Genomic DNA, 25,840 nt, shown 5'->3' on the forward strand with positions numbered 1-25,840 from the left:
TGTTTAACATGTTGCAGTAAAACTGACCTGCTGCAGCTGATGCTGTTGCTACTATGTCATTAATCTGTCGTAATCACCTCAGGAGTCACGGCCAAGCGAAAGGAAAATCGAAAGGTTGATGGCTTTTTTTTATTTGCATGGTTTTTGTTTTTTAATTTAACTACTATTTTTAGTATTTTGTGACAATTATTGATAGAATATACTATTTCTAATCGTTTAATTATTTTTTATTTTATTATTATTAATTTTTTTTTTTTTGATTTCTGGAAATCATCTCGCGACCCCTTCCTCACTGTCTCGCGACCCACCGGGGGGTCGCGACCCCGACTTTGGGAACCACTGTATTAGACTACTAACCAACATGAACTAACCATGGACAATACATTTGTTACTGTATTTATTAATCTTTGTTAAACTTAGTTAATAAAAATACAGCTGTTCATTGTTTGTATATGTTACTTCACAGTGCACATTAACTATGTAAACAAATAGAGAGCAATTTGAGAGCAAGACAGCGCTCGTGTTGTTTTAAGACGGTGAATGCGCGCGCGGCCGGGGCTCGCTCTCTCTCTCTCTCTCTCTCTCTCTCTCTCGCTGCTCGTTCTTATATGCGCCCTGACAAGTGCAGCAGTCATTCTATTCTACATCACTCACCGAACAAATAAGGCTTTGGCAGCCGCCAAAAACATTTCAGTGCAGGAAAACTCCTGCATTAGTTATGTCAGTGTAAATCTATACTACCATTAACCTATAAAAAAAACTACTACACTATAAAAACGGGCGTGTGATTAAGCAGCACCAAAGGAGACATGCTCTACGATTTATTTTTGGCAACAGTGGGCTGTCATAAAATAAGAGAAAGTTGACATTAGTGATGGGTCAAAAATACAATTCAACGCGCTGCGTGACAGCCTTTATGATAGCCAGCTAGTTAACGTTAAGTGAACACCGCAGTATGTCGCTAGTTAGCAAAAGGGCTTAACTTACTGATGGTGTAAGGTGGTGTTTTTGGTTCGTCCATCTTTTTCGCTGATCAAAAGGCAGAACGGGAGCGCGCGCAGTCTTCTTAATCGCTTGATTCGCTCAATGATGTGCCAGCTTCATCAACCGTTCTGGCAGTGGTAATTTGGGTTTGGAATGGAATGATTCGTAACATTTTTATAATTGTAACGAGTAACGATGCAGCACATAAAAAAAATATCGGAGTAAAAGTATTAAACTCATCGAAAATATGTACTGAAGTAAAAGTGGAAGTAGGAGAAAAAAATAATACTCTAGTAAAGTACAGATACCGCATTTTAGTACTTAAGTACAGTAGTGAAGTAGTTCTACTTCGTTACTATACATCTCTGATTATAGATTATACATTATTCATGTTAATTATGAACATGTATATAGTAGTTCTACCAGAAAGACCCGGGAAGCAAAGAAACGTTTGAATACAATTTATTCAACAGTATGAATGTAAATATCAAAGAAATGATAAAGTTCTTTGGCGTAGGCCCCATCCATAGTACAATCCGGAGGGTAGCAGACGTTTGCAGATCCTGCCTGAAGATGAAGGCAGGGGCGGAGCCTACCCCCAAAAGAACTGGGAATGTGAATGAAATACGCACCAGTTGGAGGATTCTTTGAATGCGTTCCTAACTATTACCAAAGAGAAAGAGATAATGAATGCACAGACATTAATGAATGTTTAATCATTAACAGAAAGAATCATTATGTCATAGCTTTAAGGATGTCAAGAATGCCACATAGCCCATAACATTGCCACATTAGGTCAAGCATGAAAGCCAAGTAGGCTGATAGGCCAGCGTATAAACATGTCATGTAGATCATGTATGATGCCACGACAGGCCATAGTGAGGGGAAGACAGAGTGGATGAATGAGATACCCTGATATGCCGAATAAAGCAATCCATATAGATGTAAATAGTAGGAATAGAAACTGACGCCGTAACAGGTAGTTTGTCTCAAGAGGATACTTACCACAGAAGATTTAAATATAGGATTTTATGATAAGCTATAACCTTACCTAATGCTTGTTATAAACATAACCTTGGTAATCCTAGATTAACAAAAGAATACCAGTGACGTGAATAGTGATTTGATGCTATGGTCAGAAAGACAAGTTAGTCTGCGATACTAGAAGACTGCATATGAGGACCATGGTCCATAGAGATAGCGTTCACTTGACCCTGAGTGAGTATAGGGAAATCATAATGAGCGATATTAAATCGTATGAAAACACCACCACCAGTAGTTTGCATTAGTAACGTACTAGTATTAAATTATGACGAATAAATGGCATACATAATGAATAATATTGACTGATAAGGATATGGAGTGAGGCTACGTTAATCTGATTTACGTGTAAAGACAGCAAAGGTCCTGTACCTTGAAAAGTCAATATAGGCTAATTCGAGAAGACCTTGGAGTTACGTAAAACAGACTACCTGGTGGCCATGACAGGTTTTAATTATATGAAGTGCTAAGACAGGCCTTTGTGTAGAACCACGATATGCCATTTGATGCAAAAATGAAAACCATTTAATGTGAGGTAATAAGCCATTAGATGTGATGGCAACTATATGCTCGATGGCCGATGGCAGCGATATGCCCGATGCAAACAATTTGCCCGATGGCCATGATATGCCCGATGGCCACGATATGGCCGATGGCAACGATATGCCTGATGGTGACGACCTGTCATGATGGCCATTATATTAAACCTTTAATGTTATAGCAACAATATCCCATGTAGCAAAAAGTTATGATTGCCATCAAATGTGAATGCAATGAGAGCCCATACAATGTAAGGCAATGATAGGCGATTTTATGAGATGTCAACAGTAAGCCTGATAACAACAACATACCTATAATGCTAAGAGTCAAAGCAATAATAGGCAATTTAGTATGATACTGCGATATATTCTAAGTAACGCAAAAGTCATGGGACCATTCCAAGCAAAGCAACAATGTGCTATGTTACACGAAACCATGATTAGGCTGTTATAAGTAAAGGCCATGAAAGGCCCATAATGAATACTGATTAAATGTCACGATAAGCCAATGATATAAAAAGGTACACATTTGTGAAGACCGAAGCTGAAGATAAAGTAGAAAACAATGACACCACCGCTAGTAACTAGCAACCAATAATCGACGTAATGTGATTACAATGAGTGAATGAGCATGAGTCATTTTAAGTAAATAATGAAAAGGTATGTATGTTTTCTATAGGAAAGACTCATTCAATATGCTTAGGCGTGACTCCCGCTCACGGCTAGATAGAACTAAGCAGAGAGAACTTTGTCTAACTGTCAGAACCTGCTAAGAGAACCCCCAAAGAAATTAACCAGTTTGACATGACATAAGTACAAGAATACTTAATGCATGGGGCAGATAAAGATTGAGAAACCTTGTTGTACGATGCCCTTGCAAAAGGGAAGCACTTTACTTGACAATGCTGAACCTGGCTGAAGCTAGCAAACCTTTGCAAAAGTATAACACCATGAGCATCGTTGTTCAATACCTTAGTAAAGAGAAAAGAGGTATTCGGGAGTGCCATGCACAGAAGGGGCACAATGAGCACAAGTGAAATGCTTATGACCAGGCGGGTTCGGAGTAGCCTACGGAGCACAGTAACTCTGATGTCGATGTGTAGTAGGCAGCACAATATATAACTTTAGATATGTCGCGATGTGCGCATCCACAAGTCATGACGCAAGGATAGCATAGTTGCACATGTTTAGGTCCTGTTAGTTTACGCGCTATTCTGTGTGCTGTGGTAGATTTTTCCCTACGCACCTGACTTAGTTAAACCTGGGTGTCCCTGACACCATCAACCAATAAAACCAATAATTTATACTCTACTGAGCGTACTTCAGTACCTGTTCGAGTCGGCCGACGTCTCGGCCTGTTTTGGGGCACTATCACCTGATACTAAGCTCTTTAGTGCTCCTCACCTCCACTAAACACTATCACTATAGTATAGAAAAAGATCTCTAGTGCTTAGGTTTGCTGCAGCCTAAAAACCAGACAGACTCCAGTCTATGCCTCAGAATATGCTTTAATCACGGCCGGGAGAGTTCTCATCATTCCAGAGAATCTCTCTCCGAACGAAGGAATACAACAGGTTTTATATGAAGGTACACTTCATAGTCAGCATGGCATGATCTATTACTCATTATCATCAGTCTCAATATGATTGGTTTAGATTTAAGAAAAACATCTCAGTTCCTCTGTCCCGCTTACTGCCGGAGTAAATTTAGATTAGAACAACTGAATCACAGGATCATCAAAAAATATCACTGGGTTAATAGTTCAGATTACTCAATAGGTCAAGACAACCTCTCAAAGACTATTTTTTATCCCCAGAAGGATGCTGTCTAGCCAGCACAGCAGAATGTTTCTGAATCACAACACTCAGTCCTAGTGACTGTTTCTCTGTTTCTAAGTTAGATTATTATTATTAGGCCTGTAGAAGAAAAGAAATGTTAGTTCATTATTAATTAGTTCAAAAATTCCATCACAGTGCGCACACATTAAAGACGAATTGCTTTCACTATGCATCTATTTTTGCCTGGATAGACACGTACATGCTGATTTATGTCAAATGTCCTTGTACACACAGTGCATATGGCTTAGGTAACATGAAGAAAACTGATGTGTATCATTATAGGGGTTCCACGCATTCGATCTTAACTTACAGCAGGCTTGCTGCTGTCTGTATCATGCATGTTAACCAACAAAGTACAGAGAATTAACTTTGCAGCTTTAGAGATATGCAAGATAAAACCACTTGCTCTGATAATTTTTTTTTTTTTTTTTATATAATATATGGAACACTATGTAAATTGTGTGCATACATATCCTAAATGTTACCAAGATTTGTAAATTCAGAGAAAGTCACAAATTTAAAATAATGCCCGTCAATGGCGTAATAACTGCAATTCTGCATTAGCCCTGGATTCTTATTGTACTGCGAAGTAATAAGTCCCTTTAAGACAGTCATTTCACTCGGTGGCCATCTTTGAAACGCCTCTCGGGCCGTTTCACAATTCCAAGACCGCAGAGTTGCGGACTTGCGTTCTTGTGGAGTCCGGTCTTGCCAGCGACCTTGAAAGAACGAACTCGGGAAGGACACAAGGACACAGAACGTATTGTTTAAGAATTGAGATATGCTGCAACTTGTAGCTCAACTGACCGCCCCAGCATATTATAAGTGGCTAATGCACAATGAATCCAACATAACATCACAAACAAATGTCATAATCTATTAAAAGATTTCTTTCAAATTATTATAGACATTATTTACATATCATTTTATACCTTCTTATTTCACCACGTGTATTTATGAAAATTAGTAGCCTTGCAAGTAGGCCTACTTCAGTAGAATGAATTGACTCGTTCCTATTCCTGGAAATGCAGGCTGGGACTCGCGTGTGTCACAGACACGTCAGGTTCCACCTCACTCCCTTACCACGCACTCAATCACCAGCTTACTGATCACCGCCACCTGTGACTCATCAGCACCGCAATCAGCACCAGTATAAAGCCACCACACTCACACACACTCACTGTCCGGTCTCGTTTGCACTACGACATATGTATGCTTACCTTAAGGACTCCCTACGCCATATCTACCTGCTCAGTCGTCTCCTCCAGCTCCCTCGTCTCCTGTTCCCCGTGTGTACTTACCTGCTTGTGTGTGTGAGTGTCTCCGCCAGCTCCTTCCATCATCTGCATCTGCAAGACATAATCAGGACAGTAGGCCTATTATATTCTCCTCATCTCTCAACATTCCATTATCTGCTTACCATCACCCTGTGCTCTGCTTATTCGTGAATAAACTTACCTGGATTGTTATTATCTCTGCCTCCGTGTCTCTGTTGTAACAGCGTGTGGCACTTGCAATCGCGCCCACGATTCCACGCCGAGATTGTGCCTTTAGCACAGGTAAATTAAATTAATTTAATACATATACAGTGTTATTTTACATTAATCATTTCCTGGATCTGAATACTTACCTGAAATATGTCAAACACCCTTTATTTCATTTAAATCACCCTAAATGTTCTAGAATTAGGCTACTTTCCGAAAAGGGTTATTCAAATAATCTTAATTTGTCATATCACGATATATGACGTTAGTCGCAGAAAGATAACTCAATAACTATGGAATGAAATTGACTGTCCCTTTTGCACAAAGAAAATCTGGTGCACGTGCATGAAGCTGATCACACAGGACATAGACGGAGACTTTAACTGCAGAAAGTAACACCCCAGCTAACACAGTTACGTTGTGACGACGTAAATGGACCGGACCATATTCGTTGTAGCGACGTTCCAAATAACGTTCTAGGGACGTAACTTTAATTCCCTTATTCGTCGTGGCGACGTTATAGCGGTACGTCGCTGGAACGTGACAGTAACGTCTCAACGACCAAACTGGCACGTTGTGAAAACGTAACTGGATCGGCTCATATTAGTTGCAACGACGTCCCGAATAACGTTCCAGCGACGTAACTTTGTGATTCCCATATTCGTTGTGGCGACGTTTTAATGGTACGTTGCTGGAACGTGACAGGTACGTCCTAAAGACCAAAATACCACCTCGACCTTTATCTTAAAATCTGCTTCTCACCTTTACTCCGGGGAATGGAAATTGTGCACCGTCCATAACCTTGAAATCCATGCAGAACTGATAAACACTTCATTCTCTGCTATAAAACCTTATAATAAATTCTAATTGTTACAGGGAATTGTATTGCTTTGGTTAATACATTTGCAGATCAAAATATGTAGTGGAAACCAATAGAAACCCTCATTAAATTCTGATAGAAAATGGCTAGAAACACACTGCATCCATGAAATCATCAGCATTGTTACTTTGTACAATTACTCAGCCAATACATTTGAATATTACCATGTAACCATGTTTTAACCATGTAAAGTGTTAACACATGAATTCATAAATTGAACACATTCATAGATCAAACAATACAATCAATAAATAAATGTAACCAGTGATTAATGTTTTATTCTTTTAATTGACAAAGTGTTTTATCATTAGATGGGTATAGTTAAATAATGATTTTATCAATTATATTTATAGATACTCTTATGATTACTACTATCCATAATTTGGCACAAAAATGACAAAGATATGAAAAAGATTCAGCAGATATTTTATTAACTTTATTTGCAAAAAATATATATTAAACCATTTCCTAAGTGTCCTGTATGAAGCAGCTGCTACAAATATACTGAGGTAATGTGCTTTAATACTGCTTTACTGCCAGACAATATCACAATTACCAAAGATATACAGTCCTTGAGCTTCTCAAAAGCTAAAAAAAATCCAGAAGATGACATTCATAAAGAGTAAAAGATATGTATAAAGAACAATATAGAGATTTTTAGCATTTCTTCAAATAATAGTTTGGCCCACCCAAAAATACATGTACAGTTTTTGTTCAAGAAAATGAACATGTGGACTTTCTCAGGAAGTATTTGAGATCTCTCATTACCGTGTCCTCAGCTGTATATAACACTCTTTCCAACAGTGTTGTAGAGGTAGATGATGGAGAGCTGTGAGAGAAGAGGAAGAGGGTCTTTCTCAGGTTCTTCTGAGGCAAGGATAGGAGGATGGTCTCTATATATTCACTTTGGATTTTGGCAAACTGGAAGCTAAAAAAATATATATTATAGTAGTTATTGTAGTCAGGTGTATTGTTTGTTAGAAAGGTATGAGGAAAGCATGTTTAACTTACATGTTCCTCCTCTTCTTCATCCTGAGCTGCACAGTCACCTCGGTCACCACTGCCATCATCCTCCTCTGGCAGCTGAAAGGTTGAATTAACATTGTTAGAAGTTGCATTTTTACTTTTAAAAGCAGTCTCTTCTACTTACCAAGGCAGCATTTGATGAAAAAATACAGTAAAATAATAATATTGTGAAGTAGTTTTACTTTAATATTCTAAAATAGTTTTACTATTAACTGTTTTCTATTTTAATCTATTTTTAAAAGTAAGTTATTCCTGTGATCAAAGTTGAAGTTTCAGCATCATTACTCCAGTCTTCAGTGTCACATGATCCTTCAGAAATCATTCTAATATGATGATTTGATGCTCAAGAACACAAAAATATGAAGCAGCACATTTCAAAAGAAATGTCGAGCATCAATTCAGCATATTAGAATGATGAAAGATCAAGTGGCACTGAAGACTAGAAAAATGATGCCGAAAATTTTCCATCAAAGGAATAAATTAAATTTTGCTACATCTTCCAAATCTCAATATCTTTGATTGGCAGTGTACATTATTACATTTAGATAATAAACAGTGCACAAATTCTCAAAGAACTTACATTTTAACGATTACTTCAAGCTGGGGACACACTGAACTGAACGACTAGAAGAAACATTCTAAGACTGAAATCAACACACTTAAAAACTGTTTCTTTCGACTGAAATGGATTTAAATACTTACAGATTATAAAAGATTGAATGCAACTGGCTCTGACTCGACGTGTTTGGGCAAGATCAGTTTATTAGTTTATTTATAATCGGCCTTACAGTCGTTAAGTGTGGCTTTAGTCGTTGTTGCAGCCTCCTCAAAAATACATCTTTCTGTACACGAAAGCAAGAAAAAAATATTTTAAGAAAAAATAACAGTAAGGGCATATTTCATGTAGCCTAAATGAATTGCGATTATGAAGTTTTTTTTAATTTTTGATAGTATTTTGAAATCATTATAATATCATGTATATATTGTGAGTTACAACATTATTTGTTTTTATCATGACATGAATTCATGTCGTTCCAAACCTGTTAAGACTTTCGTTCCATCTTCAAAACACAAATAAAGATAATTTAATGAAATCTGAGAGCTTTCTGTCCCTCCATTGACAGTCTACACAACTGTCACTTTGATGTTTAAAACAAAAGTTCATACAGACCGTAAATCTAATCTAATGAATATTGAGAGGTTTAGTTCCAAATTTTCTGAATAAACTCAATCACTTTATATAATGAACAAATTTAATACACTAGTGAATATACAAACAAGTACAGTTGAGCTTCCATTTATGTTCGCTAATTAATATTTATATGTGAATAAAAGTCTAAACTCAAACTGTATATTGCATTAAGCGAGTCTCTTTGAAGTTCATGTTCAAATTACTAATTACTAAACTGCTCCATTCATATGGATCACTTTTACAATCTCTTTATGAACTTTTTGAAGTATCAAAGTGTTAGTTGCATGGTCTGTAAATTGAGGGAGATAACTCTCAGATTTCATTAAAATATCTTCACTTATGTTTCGAAGATGAACAACACATTCTTGCATGTTCGGAATGACATAAGGATGAGTAATTTTTTTTTTCATTTTTGTGTGAACTAACCCTTTAGGCAGGCGTACACTTTGTAAGTTCGAACACTCAGTAGTTTGTGAGCCCTTGCATACAAGTTAGTTAACCCGATAATCATGTCAAAGCAGTTGGTACATTGCACGACTGCACTAAACAGCTTTTCTTTGTTTTAAAAACAGACTTAACATTTATCTATTATGGGTCCTAATTAGGAGAAGATGAGCACATTAAGCTTTGTGCCATGCTGTTTATATTTATCAAGGCAGTAAAAATGCCCCTTTCAACGCCCAAAACAAGAAGCTTGCGGATGAGATGATGAGAGGAAGGAGATTTTGGATTGTATTTGATAGTCAAATTGATTCGAACAGTTTTAATCGAACAGATTTTAAAAAAGCTTTAATCATGCCCTTTCAATCCGAATGAAATGTCAATTGGACCCAGCCAATTCATTTCAACTAATGTGGTTACATGTGACTTTTTATTCCATCTGTGCTACTAGTCTGATTAAAGTCTGATTATTAGAGCCCATGTAAACACAGCTAATGTTGCTGTTATAGCTTCAGACTTAAAAAAAGTTATAGGGTTGCCAAGCAGCCTATGTGATGTGATTGTGTATAATTTGGGACTATACAATAGCTGCATTTACATGGACCCTAATAATTAATTTGTAATCGGACTAGTTGCACAGTCGAATTAAAGGGATAGTTCACCAAAAAATGAAAATTCTATCATCATTTACTCACCCTCAGCTTGTTCCAAAGCTATATAAAATATTTTAAAGAAAGTTTGTTACCGTTACCAGGCTGCCTTGGGCCAACATTGACTTCCATAGTAGAAAAAAAAAAAAAAAAAAACTATGGAAGTCAATGGTGGTTTTTAACAGAAGAAATGTATGCAGCTTTGGAACAAGCTGAGGGTGAGTAAATGATGACAGAATTTTCATTTTTGGGTGAACTATCCCTTTAAGTCACATGCAACCATGTCATTCAGAATAAATTTGCCAAATCAGATTTTAAAATTTCATTCTGATTGTAAGGGAGTGGTTTAAACCTTTTCTAATCTGTTCGATAGGACATGTAAACACTTGATCAGATTAAAAACTGAAATTTGAAAGTGTAAAGCATGTGTAACCACTGTTGTTGAATGAATGCAGTGTAATAAATGACGGTTGTCATAAAATTTCAAAATGCTTCTGTTTAGTTTTAAGCATTTTTACTGCTTGATAAATATAAGCAGCACGGCACATAGCTTCATGTTCTCTGCGTCTCCTAATCAGGACCTGGAATGATAAATATAAAGTCTGCTTTTTGAAACAGAAAAGAAAGCAATGACAGGATGATGGTTAATATGCACCAACAGCGGGAAAGTCTGTAATTTTGGACAGACAGTGCATTTTAAAATATCAAATCCGATTTCTAAATAAATGTACACATCACCTATATTCAGATTCATCAATCACAATGATTTCTGAATTAAATAGTGTAAATGTATCAAATAGTAAAATTGCTGACCCCTCAAATTCAGAATTATTAACATCTCCTTGTCTCTGTGAGTAACTGAACTGTGAAATTCAACCCTGTGAATTACCTGTTTGTCCTCCTGAGCCTTTTAAAGGGTTAGTTCACCCAAAAATGAAAATTCTGTCATTTATTACTCACCCTCATGTTGTTTCCACACCCGTAAGACCTTCGTTAATCTTCAGAACACAAATTAAGATATTTTAGTTGAAATCCGATGGCTCAGTGAGGCCTCCATAGGGAGCAATGGACACTTTCCTCTCTCAAGATCCATTAATGTACTAAAAACATATTTAAATCAGTTCATGTGAGTACAGTGGTTCAATATTAATATTATAAAGCGACGAGAATATTTTTGGAAGCGCCAAAAAAAAAAAAAAAAAAAACGACTTATTTAGTGATGGCCAATTTCAAAACACTGCTTCAGAAAGCATCGGAGCATAAATGAATCAGTGTGTCGAATCATGATTCAGATCGCGTGTCAAACTGCCAACGGCTGAAATCACATGACTTTGGTGCTCCGTACAGCAGATTCGACACACTGATTCATCTGTGCTCCGATGCTTCCTGAAGCAGTGTTTTGAAATCGGCCATCACTAAATAAGTCGTTATTTAGTTTTTTTGGCGCTCCAAAAATATTGTCACTTTATAATATTAATATTGAAGCACTGTACTCACATGAACCGATTTACATTTACATTTACATTTATTCATTTGGCAGACGCTTTTATCCAAAGCGACTTACAAGTGAGGAATACAACAAGCAAGTCGTCATGACGAGGCAAATAGACAAGAAGTGCTCATAATACAAGTTATAGGCAGTGCTCAGATTATCCTAAACTACGATGAGGTCAAGTGCTCACGAAAGAGATGGGTTTTCAGCTGTCTTTTGAATATTGCCAGGGATTCCGCATTCCGGATGGAGGCAGGAAGATCGTTCCACCAGCAAGGAACAGTGAACGAGAACGTTCTGGAAAGTGATTTTGTGCCTCTCTGTGATGGTACCACAAGCCTTCGCTCCTTTAATGAGCGCAGGTTTCTGGTGGGAGTGTAGACTCGTAAGAGTGAGTGGAAGTAGGAGGGTGCTGAGCCTGTGGCAGATCTGTAAGCAAGCGTCAACGCCTTGAATTTAATGAGAGCAGCAAGTGGTAGCCAGTGAAGAGAGATGAAGAGAGGCGTGACGTGGGCTCTTTTGGGCTCGTTGAAGACGAGACGTGCTGCTGCGTTCTGAATCATTTGTAGAGGCTTGATTGTGCATGATGGCAGTCCAGCCAGAAGAGCATTGCAGTAATCAAGCCTAGAAATGACCAGGGCCTGGACCAGAAGTTGTGTTGCATGTTCTGTTAGAAAGGGCCTGATTTTCCGGATGCTGTATAGTGCAAATCTGGATGACCGAGCTGTCTTTGCAATGTGGTCTTTGAAGGACAGTTGGTCATCAAGGATTACTCCAAGATTTCTGGCCGAATTTGACGGGGTAATTGAGGATGTACCTAGCTGGATGCTGAAATCGTGATTTAGAGTCGGATTGGCAGGGAAGACGAGAAGCTCAGTCTTAGCCAGGTTGAGCTGTAGATGATGTTCTTTCATCCATGCCGAGATGCCCGCCAGACAGCTTGAGATTCGTGCAGCTACTGTGGGATCATCTGGTTGGAATGAAAGGAAGATTTAAATATGTTTTTAGTACATTAATGGATCTTGAGAGAGGAAATGTCATTGCTGGCTATGCAGGCCTCACTGAGCCATTGGATTTCAACTAAAATATCTTAATTTGTGTTCTGAAGATTAATGAAGATCTTACGGGTGTGGAACGACATGAGGGTGAGTAATAAATGACAGAATTTTCATTTTTGGGCGAACTAACCCTTTAACGAGAAGGCTGCTTTTATGGCTGGATGCTGATTGACACACCTTTTGACCATGTTCTCACATCCAGGACAACAAAATGATCAAGCAGACCTGAAACAAATGACCATGATTGAAATCAATTTAAATCCATTTAGTCTTACCTAAGTGATATTGGAAAAATGAGGCATAGTTGTTCACCCAGTATACGCTGCTGGAATATGGTCTGCATGATGAATGATCTCTTGATCCTGGACCCGTGCAGTCCACCTGGAGATTATCTGAATGATATGTGGTTGTATATAAAGGGCAATTAATGATTGAACGTTACATACATATCGATAGCAGCACCATTAGTCCAGGACCTTATAAATATCTACTGGTACTGAACAAGTCAGAAACTAATTTAATACCCACCCCTGCTTATAATCATTGTTGTCTTGTTGTTGCTGCACAGGCTGTCTCTCCTCCAGCTGCTGAAAATAAAAAGTATGTTAGATTTATAGGAATGAATAGACTCACACATAACGTTCACGTTAAACCAATAAGTGGCGACAAACGAGAATATATTGTTATAAACAACTCTAAATCATTGATTTGGCTGCTTCACTGGCTGTCATTACAAAGAATTTAAGTAAACAAATCGTGAAGTAATTAACCGTGTCTGATTAACCGTTTTATACAGATTTTATTGAATTTTCAATATGGTTCATATGAGCTTCAGGGAGGCCAGGCAGGGTCTAAAATAAAATAAAAAACACTTTACTACAGTTGCCGTTTAACGAATATAAGTGATTATTCTGCCATTTATAGCATTAAACAGTGAACGTTACACTTAAAATAACTGAAATAAAAATATAAAACTGCGTCTCAGATAATTTTAACGTTAACGCTACCTCGGACCGCCTCATGGGGACAGCGCTTGTGCGCACATTAACCAAACGTAATTTATTTATGAAATACATTTAGAAAACCAAAAACACTGCTATAACATTACTCATCACAAGTGATATTTAGTGTCACATGGGCAAAAACGATGAATAAAAGCAGATTTGTAGGGATTAAGGTCATTGCACACCGAGTCCGAAATTCGCATGCGAAACTTTCGCACGTTAAAAAATAAATTCGACCTCACGTTATGTCAATCGCGTTTGCACACTGCCTCTGAAACTTTCGTCCGTCAAAAAAATATTCGGATCAGGTTCGATTTTCTGCGTTTTTCGCATCCGTGGCACGCATTTTGAGAAACGTTTTGACAATTCAGAGCCACCGTATGCGAACGCAAAAATTCAAAATGCCTTCTGACAAGTTGATCCACGTCGTCTACAGCACACAACAGCAGCACTGAATGACAAACAACGTGAGGAATACAAAGAGACCAAATATAAAGACAGATTGTGCCAGTAGTAAAGCATCAAACAGAGCCACTGACATCCTGAAGTAAAGTTTGAAACGCCCGGATAATCCCGCAGCTCCTTGATGAGGTGAATTCTCCTTTCTCTCTATGCAATCTCGGGATTGAATGGACCCAATATTTCCTCTTTCTTTTTCTCTTTTTAAGAAGAGAGGAGACAACTATCGTGCTCACTGCTGCTTGAAGACTTCATTTTGTATTGTTTTGCGTTTTTTTCGCAACGCATTCATTAATACGCATCGGACTCAGTGTGCAATGTCTCTGTGCGTGACGAATTTTTAGGATTGCGAATACGAAAAAACGCATGTGAAAATTTCGGACTCAGTGTGCAAAGGCCTTTACCTTTTACTCCGTGTCCGTCTGCTGGAAGTCGACCGTTACAGAACAAAATGATGCGCATGCGCAGTACTCAAGATTCTCAGAAAGTCTGTTAGACTTGCTCATTTAAAATTTCGAATTTGTCTCGCGCGTGCCCCATCCAATAAATCTCCTTCATTCACAAAAACAACATATAATATATAAACATGTCCATAACTTTTGACGCTCTAACGGTTAAACAGAACGGCATGCATCTTGCGGAAGAACATTGTAGCCGGAGCTACTTCTCTCTGTTTATGTCTATGACGAATCACGCAGGTATTTGTGCTACTCCGCAGCAGTTCCTACCAGACTGGTCTAAATTAGTCCGAATATAAACACTTATTCTAGGTGTACCATAATGATTCAGGGTACAACAAAAACACGGTTTGGAAAATGTATTCATGTTGTACATTCCCATTGTATATTTTTTGTAAATTTTGAACACAAAAAGTTACATACAAAAAGTTATCAGGAGACCAATGGACCACGTCGCTACAACGTTCTCCGTGGGATTAACCAGCGACGTCTTTTGAGGACGTGCCCGCGACGTTTCTGGAACGTTAGCCAAGATTCTTAAAAAAAATAAATGGAACTTTACCACGACGTCCTCACAACGTTGTCATTCAGTAAACCTCTTTTGTTCACAAATATATGAATAATCACAATTTATTAAGTAAATGTTAGGTAGTTTTGGCAAATATTTTATGAACATGTAGTAGGCTATTAGGTATATCTCAAATATAAATAAAACTATGTCGATTCATTTAAAAAGCTTGAATCAATTTACCCATAATATCCAAATGCCATATTAACAAACATAATGTTGGCTTAATGCAATATCTGGAAAGTTATCAGGAGACCTATGGACCACGTCGCTACAACGTTCTCCGTGGTATTAACCAGCGACGTCTTTTGAGGACGTGCCCGCGACGTTTCTGGAACGTTAGCCAAGATTCTAAAAAATGGAACATTACCACGATGTCCTCACAACGTTGTCATAAAGTAATGTCACGCTGACCAAATGACGACTAACTGACGACGTTGTCACAACGTACTGTGTTTGCTGGGAACACGTTACTTCAGTTCATGGCGTATCACCGTTATTCCAAACGTTTGGCACCCTGTGCTGTCATGCATTGCACCTTTTTTTCACATGTTTTTTTTTTACAGTGCAGGTCATGGGTAGTGATGGGAAGTTCGGTTCTTTTCCGCGAACCGGTTCTTTCGGACAGTTCGATTCAATAAACCGGTTGAAAAAAACGGTTCACCGGTTCTTTTATGCTCCAACGTAATGACGTCATCCGCGATGACGTTGTCTATCGCGGGCCGGTGTTACAATATATTCGGTTCCTGAAATATTCTGTTCCACTGGGTGGCGCTTACACGAATATTCATGATATCCTGCTATTGTGGGCGTGTCCTTGAGACAACGCGCAAGCGAATGGAACTGAAAATATTAGTACACGCTCCTCAAATCGCATCGGTTTAATGGATTATTTCGAAAAGGTAATAAAATATTAAATGTTAGTCAACAGTTCACATGTTCAAAACAATGCATAATTTGTGTAATATGATAAATCGTCTAAGCTATTTTGCCTGATTGAGTACAGGCATTCAGATAAACAGTTAACATAAGGATACAGCAGAGCAAACACGAGCCAATAACCTTGTTTTACACTGATGTGTTTTCTGTTTAGTTTTTTTTTTTTTTTTTTTAATTATTATTTGAGGCTTTAAAACGTTTTTGAGTAGTTTGATTGCTCTGCTTCCTTCGTTATCATTCTTTGACCACGGTACTGCATAAACCTCTACAAATGTATCTGTGTCCTAATAAAAATAAGCTATAGACTGGTGTGAATATTCGATGTCAGCCTTAATTTCTTGATTATTATTCAATCAATATTGGTGCACGCTGAGTTTTTCACTTTCAACTATTTTTCCAGCAAATTTCTTAACATGTAAATATTTGTACAAACAAAAAGATTCAACAACGGAGACATAAACTGAACAAAATTCACAGACGTTTGATGAACATCTGAAAGTCTGATGTGGCACCAGCAGCTTTACAGAGCATCTCATCCTCATGGACAGCACCAGATTTGCAGCTCTTGCTGTGAGATGTTACTCCACTCTTCCATCAAGGCATTTCATGTTCTCAAACATGTCTGGGGTACTTATGGTTACATGTGGTTTGGCACTGGAAGGACAATCAGCTGTTCTTCTGTCTCCCTTCTGTAGCACTGTCTCATCTTACATTACAGATATTGCAGTTTATTGCTGTGTTCTCATCTGCATTCCTCATGTCTCCTGCAGCAGGAATAAGGCACGTTCACACAGGTGATCAGAGACCCTGGGCATCTTTATTCTGCTGTTTTTCAGAGTCAGTAGAAAGGTCTCTTTAGTGTCTTAAGTTATTGTAACTGACCTTGATTGACCTATAGGTGCATATGCAATAATTGAAAACATTACAAACATTGTTAAAACCCTTTCTAAAGACCTGTAAAGCTTATTTGGATTGTACAAAATTATCTTTAAAATATTATCCTGAAAATTGACTTTTTTTTGCAGATTTTTTCATCTTTCCTTAGTTTTATTTAAATTTTTTAAAACAACAAATCCAGTTGTAGCCTATATAAATATTACATTTGTAACGGAGTTTAAAAATAATGTTAGTTAAATTCAGCATAAATTGGGAAACTCGCCATTGGCTGTGACGTCACTTGTGTTAGTGCACATGATATTGCGGGGCGGAGCTCTATAATCAGAATCTCATAGCTCGTCCTGCTGGTAAGTCGCATAAATGTTTGCTCCGTCTTAATAATTAAGTCTGGATAATTTTCAAGCCCAAGTTTGAACTATAAACCACACAAAAGGTTACTCATTTTGTCTGTCAACTCCTGGTTGTGTAATCGAGTCAAATATGTATTATTTGTGACTATACGATGAACTGTGTGTTAACTGGCCTGATTGTAATCTTCAAACTACTGTTTATTTCATTTAAGACGTTGTATGCGACATCGATGTGCTATATGCTGTATGCTGATAAGCCATTTGGTCCTGTTTTCCCAGGTATGTGTTTTATTCGAGTTTTGTCATGTTCTATGTTAAAATAGTAGCCTCAGCTGAGTGTTAGCTTTTAGCACATGTGCTGTATCGTCTCGCACGTGCTCTCTGCTGTGTAACTGCGCCATCTAAGGGCTGCGTTATTCTCTCTCCATTTCATTTATATAAAATATGTAAAATGATGGTTACTTGAGTTTATATTTTCACTGTATTAATGTGAATTGTCTGTATTAGTGTTTTATATTTTATTTTCATGGATGTATGCTTTAAGAATTTTTCCACTATATGTTCACGCTCAATTTGAGAAAATGTATATAATCAGAGTCTCATAGCTCGTCCTGCTGACGTTGTATGCGACATCGATGTGCTATATGCTGTATGCTGATAAGCCATTTGGTCCTGTTTTCCCAGTCTTCTTGTCACAGATACAGTAAAGCAACCCTGAGTGACCATCCACCTGATCTCCATGTGAATTTATTCCATCTACACACACACACAGTCACATTGGTGCCGTGACTCGTTGTTCTTCAATCAAGATGATATCTGAAGCGGCCGAGGGTTCATCTTAAAGTTTTCGCTGGAGTCAGGTGGACACAATCTTGTACAGACACTGATAATTTTTTTTTAAAGAAGACAAGAGGAACTTTATTCATTTTTTTATTCACTGAGAGACTTTGACGAATTTGAGATTCAGAGACATTTATGAAGGACAGTTTTTCAACAGCACTTTCTAGAATTATTTTTTCCCTTCTATCTATTTTATTCATTGTTTATGTGTACTGATATTCACTATGAGTGGTTTTGATGACTATAACACTCCAATCTGTGGAAGTAAAGGTAGAGGATGGGGTTTATTGACAGTACCAAAGTCATTACAGTTCAGTGTGCCCAATACCCAGAGTGAAGCGCATGTGCTCATAGACAGTCATGCTTCCAATTCAGATCCATTAGTTTGTGACGGCCCATCCACTAGTCATGAATCAGATGCTTCAGTAGTACACCAAGGTGTGTTTTCTTCCACTCCATTCCCTAACGCACAGTCCCCAGATGTAATCACTGCTATGACAGACGTAATCAGCAAAGTCGGTCAGCAAATTGCTGATAGCATAGTCACCAGACTCAGCCCAACACATACAGTTGACACAAGTTCAGTATGCAGTCCCTCCAAAAATGTGACAGATGGTACAGCTTCACAAATGCTCGACTTACTACAAAGCCAGTTGTCCATTTCCAGAAATGTGAAAGAACCACCTAGCTTCAGAGGTGAAGTTTCTGATACTATTGACTTAAGTGAATGGATTGATGTCATGAGAGATTACATAAAACGTAATAATTTGAAAAAAGAACAACAAGCGGAGGAAATTTTGATCCATCTAAGAGGCAAAGCAAGAGATGTGGTCAAGTTTGGCATAAGAAACAGTGACATTGACATTGTGCATAACCCTGATGCTATCTTCAGTATTCTCAGGAAACACTTTGAGGCAGCTCCCTGCTCTCCTCTCCCGCTGGCTGACTTCTATACCACCCTACCCAGACCAGATGAGGATGCTTATGAGTACTGGCTCAGGTTAAACCGTGCAGTTGACGTCGCTGCAGAACGTTTGAAAGAACAGGGTAAAGTTTTGGACTGTCCAGGTACAGAGGTAACCCGCATGTTCATCAGACACTGCCCATGTAAAGAGCTTGCCATCACTTTTCGATCTAAAACAATGGACGCATGGTCTGTGCGAGAAGTTCAAGATATTTTGAATGAATATCACTCCGAAACCAGTCTTGTATCTGCAGTGAGTCATGCTGCGCCCACAAAAATTCCTGTGAACAGAGCTGAAGTGGAACTGTCGACAGCAGCACTTCCATCTACTTCTGATGTCCAGCAGTCTAAATCTTTGGAAGCTTCTGCATTAGAGCGAGTCATGAGCCTGTTGGAAAAAGTTCTGTTAAAGGAGTCCACTAGCAAAGAGCCATGTCGACGCTCAAGGCCCAACGTAAGTCTACCTCGAATAAAAGGACTTAATGACCTGCCATGCACTGTCTGTTCGAGCCCTATTCATTCTGGCCTCACGCATTGTCGTGACAAAAAGTTGTGCTTCCAGTGTCACTCTCCTGACCACTCACGCTTTGTTTGTCCTGAGAGAGTGAAGTCTCCGTCTTCTCAAGGGCTGGGAAACTAGAAGATCTACACTCAAGGGAGGACAGTGTAGATCATGAGAATATTCCTCCAAACCAGTGTTGTATGAATGATCCTACCTCAGTTTATAGTCTTTCTAATTCTGTTGAGCCTGCAGGAAAAACTGTCATCTTTCAGAACATGCACAGAGTACAGAGAATTGATAGTCTGTTTTACACACCTGCAATAGTATGGGGCGACCTTCAACTGAAAGCTATGGTTGACAGTGGCTCCATGGCATGCACGTTAAGTGAAGCTGCTGAACGTCGCTTATTGCAGCACAAGCCTGATTTACAAAAGCTCCCTGCCAACGATGTTGTCATAATTGGCTGTGGTGGACAACGTGTTACTCCAAAAGTGATGTATGAACTTGAACTCTCAGTTTATGCCTGCAAGATGGTTGTTCCAGTTTTAGTCGTTCCAGGTCAGACCGACGATTTGATCCTCGGTAGCAACGCTATCAAGTGGCTGATTCAAAAAATGAAGGAAACTGATGGATACTGGAGACTTGTGTCCAGCCCAGCTAACTCGGATGATGTTGAATGTCACCAGTTCTTGTCTCTACTTTCGAATGTGGAACGATGGAAGGGAGAAGACATGCCTGACAAGGTGGGCACAGCTAAGTTGAAGGAGAAGATAACTCTAGAACCACACCATGAGCATCTTGCTTGGGCTCAGCTTCCTGAGTCAACAGCTGTTTCTGTGGGGAGCACAGTCATTGTTGAACCAACCCTGTGTAAATGCCGTCCAAGAAATGTGATCATAGGGAGAGTCATCACACCTATGTGGGGCAGTAGATGGGTGCCGTTCAAAATAATGAACCCTACAGACAAAGTAATCGTTCTAAAGAAGAATACAAAAATCGTGGATGTTTTCACTTGTATAGCTGTTGAAGAGTTGTCTACTCCTAAGTCCCTCAAAAGTAATGTTCAGTGTGCTGTGAGTCCAGCGAGTCATGTGCAGACCAGTGATGAGAGAACAAACGCTCTGAATAAGTTAGGACTGCAGGATCTGGATTTGGATGCTTGTGAAGTCTCAGATGAGTGGAAGGATAGACTTCTGAATCTCATTGAGAAGTATGAGTCGACTTTCTCACGTGGAAAGATGGACTGTGGGGAAGCCACCGACTTTGTCCACAAAATTCATTTGGTGGACGAGAAGCCATTTCGACTCCCTTATCGACGTGTAGCCCCCTGCCACTATGAAAAGCTGCGCACTGTCTTGAATGAGATGGAAGTGAAGGGCATTATAAGGAAATCCCAGAGTGAATATGCATCTCCATTAGTTTTGGTGTGGAAAAAGAATGGCGACCTTCGTATTTGTACAGATTTTAGATGGCTGAATGCGAAGACAGTAAAAGATGCCCACCCACTCCCACACCAAGCAGATGCACTTGCAGCCCTGGGAGGAAACGTTTTCTTTTCAACCATGGATTTAACTTCTGGCTTTTATAATGTTCCCTTGTTTGAAGAGCATAAGAAGTACACCGCCTTTTCCTCTCCTTTCGGGCTTCACGAGTACAATCGTCTACCTCAGGGTTTGACCAACAGCCCAGCAACCTTTATGAGGATGATGATGTCCATCTTCGGTGATGAGAATTTCACTAGCCTTCTCTGCTACTTAGACGATTTGATGGTTTTTCGCTCCAAGTGAGCAGGTAGCTCTTGATCGACTGGAGCTGGTTTTCTCTCGACTGTCTAAACACAACTTAAAGTTAGCTCCAAAGAAGTGCATGTTCCTCAGGAGATCTGTTAAGTTCTTAGGACACGTTGTCACTGAGCATGGTGTTCAGACTGACCCAGAAAAAGTTAAGGTCATCAATGACATCCAGACCGTCGATCTCATGGAAGCTGATGGTATAACCCCTTCTCAAAAGAAGATCAGATCTTTCCTGGGTATGATTTTATACTACCAGCACTTCATTCAGGACTGTTCTGCTAAGGCGAAACCTCTGTTCAATCTCCTATCAGATCGGTCACAGAATAAAGTTCAGAGGAAGTGTGGTCGTATGAGGAAGCAACTCAGTGTTGTGAAGCTTTCGCCTGATGATTGGACTAGTGAGTGCCAAGACGCTTTCAAAATCTTAAAGCAAGAACTTCTGTACAGTGTGACTCTCGCTCACCCAGATTTCAGTCATTCTTCATTCTCTCTGTTGATGCTTCATTTGATGGCATAGGAGCTGTGTTATCTCAGGTACCCCCTGATGAGAAAATTGCACGTCCAGTTGCTTTTGCAAGCAAAACACTCTCGAAGTCTCAGATGAACTACCCAGCACACAGACTTGAATTTCTGGCTTTAAAGTGGGCTATTTGTGATAAGTTTAGCCACTGGCTAAAAGGGAGACATTTCACAGCATGGTCTGATAATAACCCTTGACCTATATTCTAACCAAACCCAGATTGGACGCGTGTGAACAGCGATGGGTGGCGAAGCTCGCTGCATACGACTTTGACCTGAAGTATGTGCCAGGCACAAAGAACGTTGTTGCAGATGCTTTGAGCAGAGAGCCCTTTGTTAAGTCTTGTGTCAGCCATCGCCTGTTGAAAGAACCATACGTTTCTCTCTTGGATGAAGTCAATGGTGTTGTTACCGGTACTGTGCAAGATGCCTTTCGTGTCACTAACAACTGTCAGAATGTGCAAGCTACCAGTGAAGGTGAAACTGAGAATGAGCTGCAGGATAATGTGAATGACTCATGTCCCAGATCCTTCGATGCTGCTGAAGTTTCTGCTGCCCTAGGTGCTCACTGCGATGGTGGAGTTAGTCCTTTGCCCGTAGCCAGTCCAACATCACTCCAGCTCCCCGTTGAAGATCCATCTGTTGCAATCCCGTTTTCCAGACTTGCCAGTCTTCAAGAGCAGGACAACATAGTCGGTAGAGTCATCAACTATGTTCTCAGACATAAACGTCCTTTAAGGAGTGAGAGAGCGAAGGAACCTAGCTCTGTGACAAACCTTTTGAAGCACTGGAAAAAGCTAAAGATCCGTAATCATGTGCTGTACAGAGTGAAGAAGGATCGGCTGATGAATAGGAAACTCTTTCAGTATGTTGTGCCTGATTCTCTAAAGCATGATGTTCTCCGTGGTGTTCATGATGCTGCTGGACACCAGGGGTGTGCAAGAACTCTCTCCCTTGCAGCTGAAAGATTCTTTTGGCCAGGGATGAGCAAGGATGTGAAGCTTTACGTAAAGAACTGCCAGAGATGTGTTGTCGGGAAAACTCCGGAGCCAGATGCTCGTGCGCCCCTTGAGCACATTCGGACCTCTGAGCCGATGGAGCTCATTTGTATAGATTTTTGGAGTGCTGAACAGATTTCAGGAAAAGTTGTTGATGTCCTAGTAGTAACGGATCATTTCTCTAAGATGGCACACGCCTTCCCTTGTCAGAACCAGTCTGCTAAACAAGTTGCTCGTCGCCTTTGGAATGACTTCTTTTGCATTTACGGATTTCCAAAGAGAATACATTCAGACCAGGGTGCAAACTTTGAAAGCAAGATCATTAAGAACCTGCTTGAGATGGCTGGTGTTCAGAAATCACACACCACACCGTACCACCCTATGGGTAATGGTTTAGCTGAACGGTTTAACAGGACTCTGGGGAACATGATAAGAGCTCTCCCAGTTAAATCCAAGGCGAGGTGGCCACAGCTGCTCAGGACATTAACCTTTAGTTACAACTGCACTGTCCATGAAACGACCGGGTTCGCCCCATTTTATCTTATGTTTGGGCGTATCCCGAGGCTACCTATCGACATCATGTTCCAGCACGTCCTTTGTGATGATAGGGTGGTCAGCCACCATGAGTTTGTCTCTGCGCTGAGAAGAGATCTGAGCACAGCTGCAGAAATTGCCCGCAAACACAGTCTCAAAGAGCAGAACCGACATGCCATTCTTTATAATCGGAAGGTCAGAGGTTCACCCTTAGCAGTGGGAGATCGAGTTTTGCTGGCTAACCGTGGAGAGAAAGGCATGAGGAAAGTTGCAGACAAGTGGGACTCTGTTCTGTATGAAGTACAATCAGTCAGACCAGAGATTAATGTGTACAGGATTAAAGATGTCCAGACTGGCAAAGAAAGAGTGGTGCACAGAAACCTGTTACTTCCAGTGAATTTCTTATCCTGGGATGGTGATGATGAGGAGCAGTCTGTTCGATCAGCTTCCACCGATGCTACCCGTGGCAGTGCTCTTGATTCTGCTCTTGTGGATGATACTGATCCTGTTTCAAAGACATCTGAATGGTTAATGCAGATGGATGGAACACAAAACAGTGATGTTATGCAGGATGCCACTTGTGGTGAAGCTTCAGACATCCCTGATGAGATGACTCCTTCAGAGTGTTCTGATAATGATCAGCACAGTCCAGAAACTGAGCATGTTCCTGAACCTATTCAGAGTACAGAGAGTTTACCTGCATCTATGCCCAATGAGTCCTCCAGTTGTGTGCAAGTACCTGATAACAGAAATGTTCCTGTTATTTGCGAACAGCCCACAAGCACACTAACCAGTCACATCACTACACGGTTAGGGAGATTAGTTAGGCCCCCTAACAGACTTATTTGTGAAATTGATAATCAACAAATTGTCAGAAGTGATTCACACAGTGATGCTCAAGTTATTTTTCAAGGAACTAGCTTTGTTGAGTTGTTGAGGAACCTTTTTGTTTAATATGTCAGAGTGTGAATGATGATTCATATCTAAGAGTCAATTATAATGTTAAGTGTTTAACTTTGAAAAGAGTTTCTTGCATTGTTGCACTGAAAATTTGAAGAGCAGAGATACAATTGTAGCCTCTTGGAGTGTGTAGACTGCACCTCCTATAGTCTGTGTTAAGTATGGGACCTGGTACCATTCCATTCTTACGCACTTCCTAGGAAGAGAATGATTTTCTGACGTACTGTATTGTAAAGCTCTTATATTCACATCTGTTTTAATTTTTTTTCTGCAATCTTTACTGTGTATTCTATTTGTTACATATGCTGGTTCTAGCCCAATTTAGCAGAATTTAAGGGGGGTGTATGTAACGGAGTTTAAAAATAATGTTAGTTAAATTCAGCATAAATTGGGAAACTCGCCATTGGCTGTGACGTCACTTGTGTTAGTGCACATGATATTGCGGGGCGGAGCTCTATAATCAGAATCTCATAGCTCGTCCTGCTGGTAAGTCGCATAAATGTTTGCTCCGTCTTAATAATTAAGTCTGGATAATTTTCAAGCCCAAGTTTGAACTATAAACCACACAAAAGGTTACTCATTTTGTCTGTCAACTCCTGGTTGTGTAATCGAGTCAAATATGTATTATTTGTGACTATACGATGAACTGTGTGTTAACTGGCCTGATTGTAATCTTCAAACTACTGTTTATTTCATTTAAGACGTTGTATGCGACATCGATGTGCTATATGCTGTATGCTGATAAGCCATTTGGTCCTGTTTTCCCAGGTATGTGTTTTATTCGAGTTTTGTCATGTTCTATGTTAAAATATTAGCCCCAGCTGAATGTTAGCTTTTAGCACATGTGCTGTATCGTCTCGCACGTGCTCTCTGCTGTGTAACTGCGCCATCTAAGGGCTGCGTTATTCTCTCTCCATTTCATTTATATAAAATATGTAAAATGATGGTTACTTGAGTTTATATTTTCACTGTATTAATGTGAATTGTCTGTATTAGTGTTTTATATTTTATTTTCATGGATGTATGCTTTAAGAATTTTTCCACTATATGTTCACGCTCAATTTGAGAAAATGTATATAATCAGAGTCTCATAGCTCGTCCTGCTGACGTTGTATGCGACATCGATGTGCTATATGCTGTATGCTGATAAGCCATTTGGTCCTGTTTTCCCAGTCTTCTTGTCACAGATACAGTAAAGCAACCCTGAGTGACCATCCACCTGATCTCCATGTGAATTTATTCCATCTACACACACACACAGTCACACATTAAATGTTATAACAAGTACAGAAGTAATTACTCTAGGAATGTAACTCAAATTGAAAAGACATTTAAAAATGAAAAACAATATGTGAAAAGAAGCAATGCAAAATGTGAGGTTCTGAGGTGAATATTAAAACAGGGCCTTGGCACTCGGGAACAGCCTTCAT

General features: G+C 39.4%; 1 protein-coding gene and 2 long non-coding RNA genes across 4 annotated transcripts; 1 reads left to right on the top strand and 2 right to left on the bottom strand.

Annotated features, from left to right (window-relative positions):
• Nucleotides 1-7,268: 7,268 nt before the first annotated feature.
• On the bottom strand, nt 7,269-7,843 carry LOC125250839. Its single transcript, XR_007180877.1, has 2 exons — nt 7,778-7,843; nt 7,269-7,694 (listed from the first exon to the last, which is right to left on the bottom strand). It is a non-coding gene; the product is annotated as an uncharacterized LOC125250839 (long non-coding RNA).
• A 4,635-nt stretch (nt 7,844-12,478) lies between these two features.
• On the bottom strand, nt 12,479-14,570 carry LOC125250833. The gene is made up of 5 exons (XR_007180871.1): nt 14,493-14,570; nt 13,154-13,212; nt 12,938-13,017; nt 12,756-12,850; nt 12,479-12,537 (listed from the first exon to the last, which is right to left on the bottom strand). It is a non-coding gene; the product is annotated as an uncharacterized LOC125250833 (long non-coding RNA).
• Nucleotides 14,571-23,371: 8,801 nt separating this feature from the next.
• LOC125250815 lies at nt 23,372-25,626 on the top strand. 2 transcript variants are annotated; one of them, XM_048163596.1, is made up of 3 exons: nt 23,372-24,896; nt 25,112-25,178; nt 25,584-25,626. In XM_048163596.1, the coding sequence occupies exon 1, from the start codon at nt 23,460-23,462 to the stop codon at nt 24,402-24,404; it is 945 nt and encodes a 314-aa protein (XP_048019553.1). In that variant the 5' UTR covers nt 23,372-23,459; the 3' UTR covers nt 24,405-24,896; nt 25,112-25,178; nt 25,584-25,626. The 2 variants fall into 2 exon arrangements, with proteins under 2 accessions (XP_048019553.1, XP_048019552.1); XM_048163595.1 differs by lacking the exon at nt 25,584-25,626 and having other exon boundaries at nt 23,372-24,982; nt 25,112-25,377.
• Nucleotides 25,627-25,840: the final 214 nt, after the last annotated feature.

This window comes from Megalobrama amblycephala, linkage group LG17, assembly GCF_018812025.1.
Source record: "Megalobrama amblycephala isolate DHTTF-2021 linkage group LG17, ASM1881202v1, whole genome shotgun sequence".
In the NCBI taxonomy this organism is placed as follows: Eukaryota; Metazoa; Chordata; class Actinopteri; order Cypriniformes; family Xenocyprididae; genus Megalobrama; species Megalobrama amblycephala.

Excerpts from the sequence above, each read along its gene's own strand:
- LOC125250815 (XM_048163596.1), top strand. The coding sequence starts at position 23,460 with ATGTTTGGGCGTATCCCGAGGCTACCTATCGACATCATGTTCCAGCAC.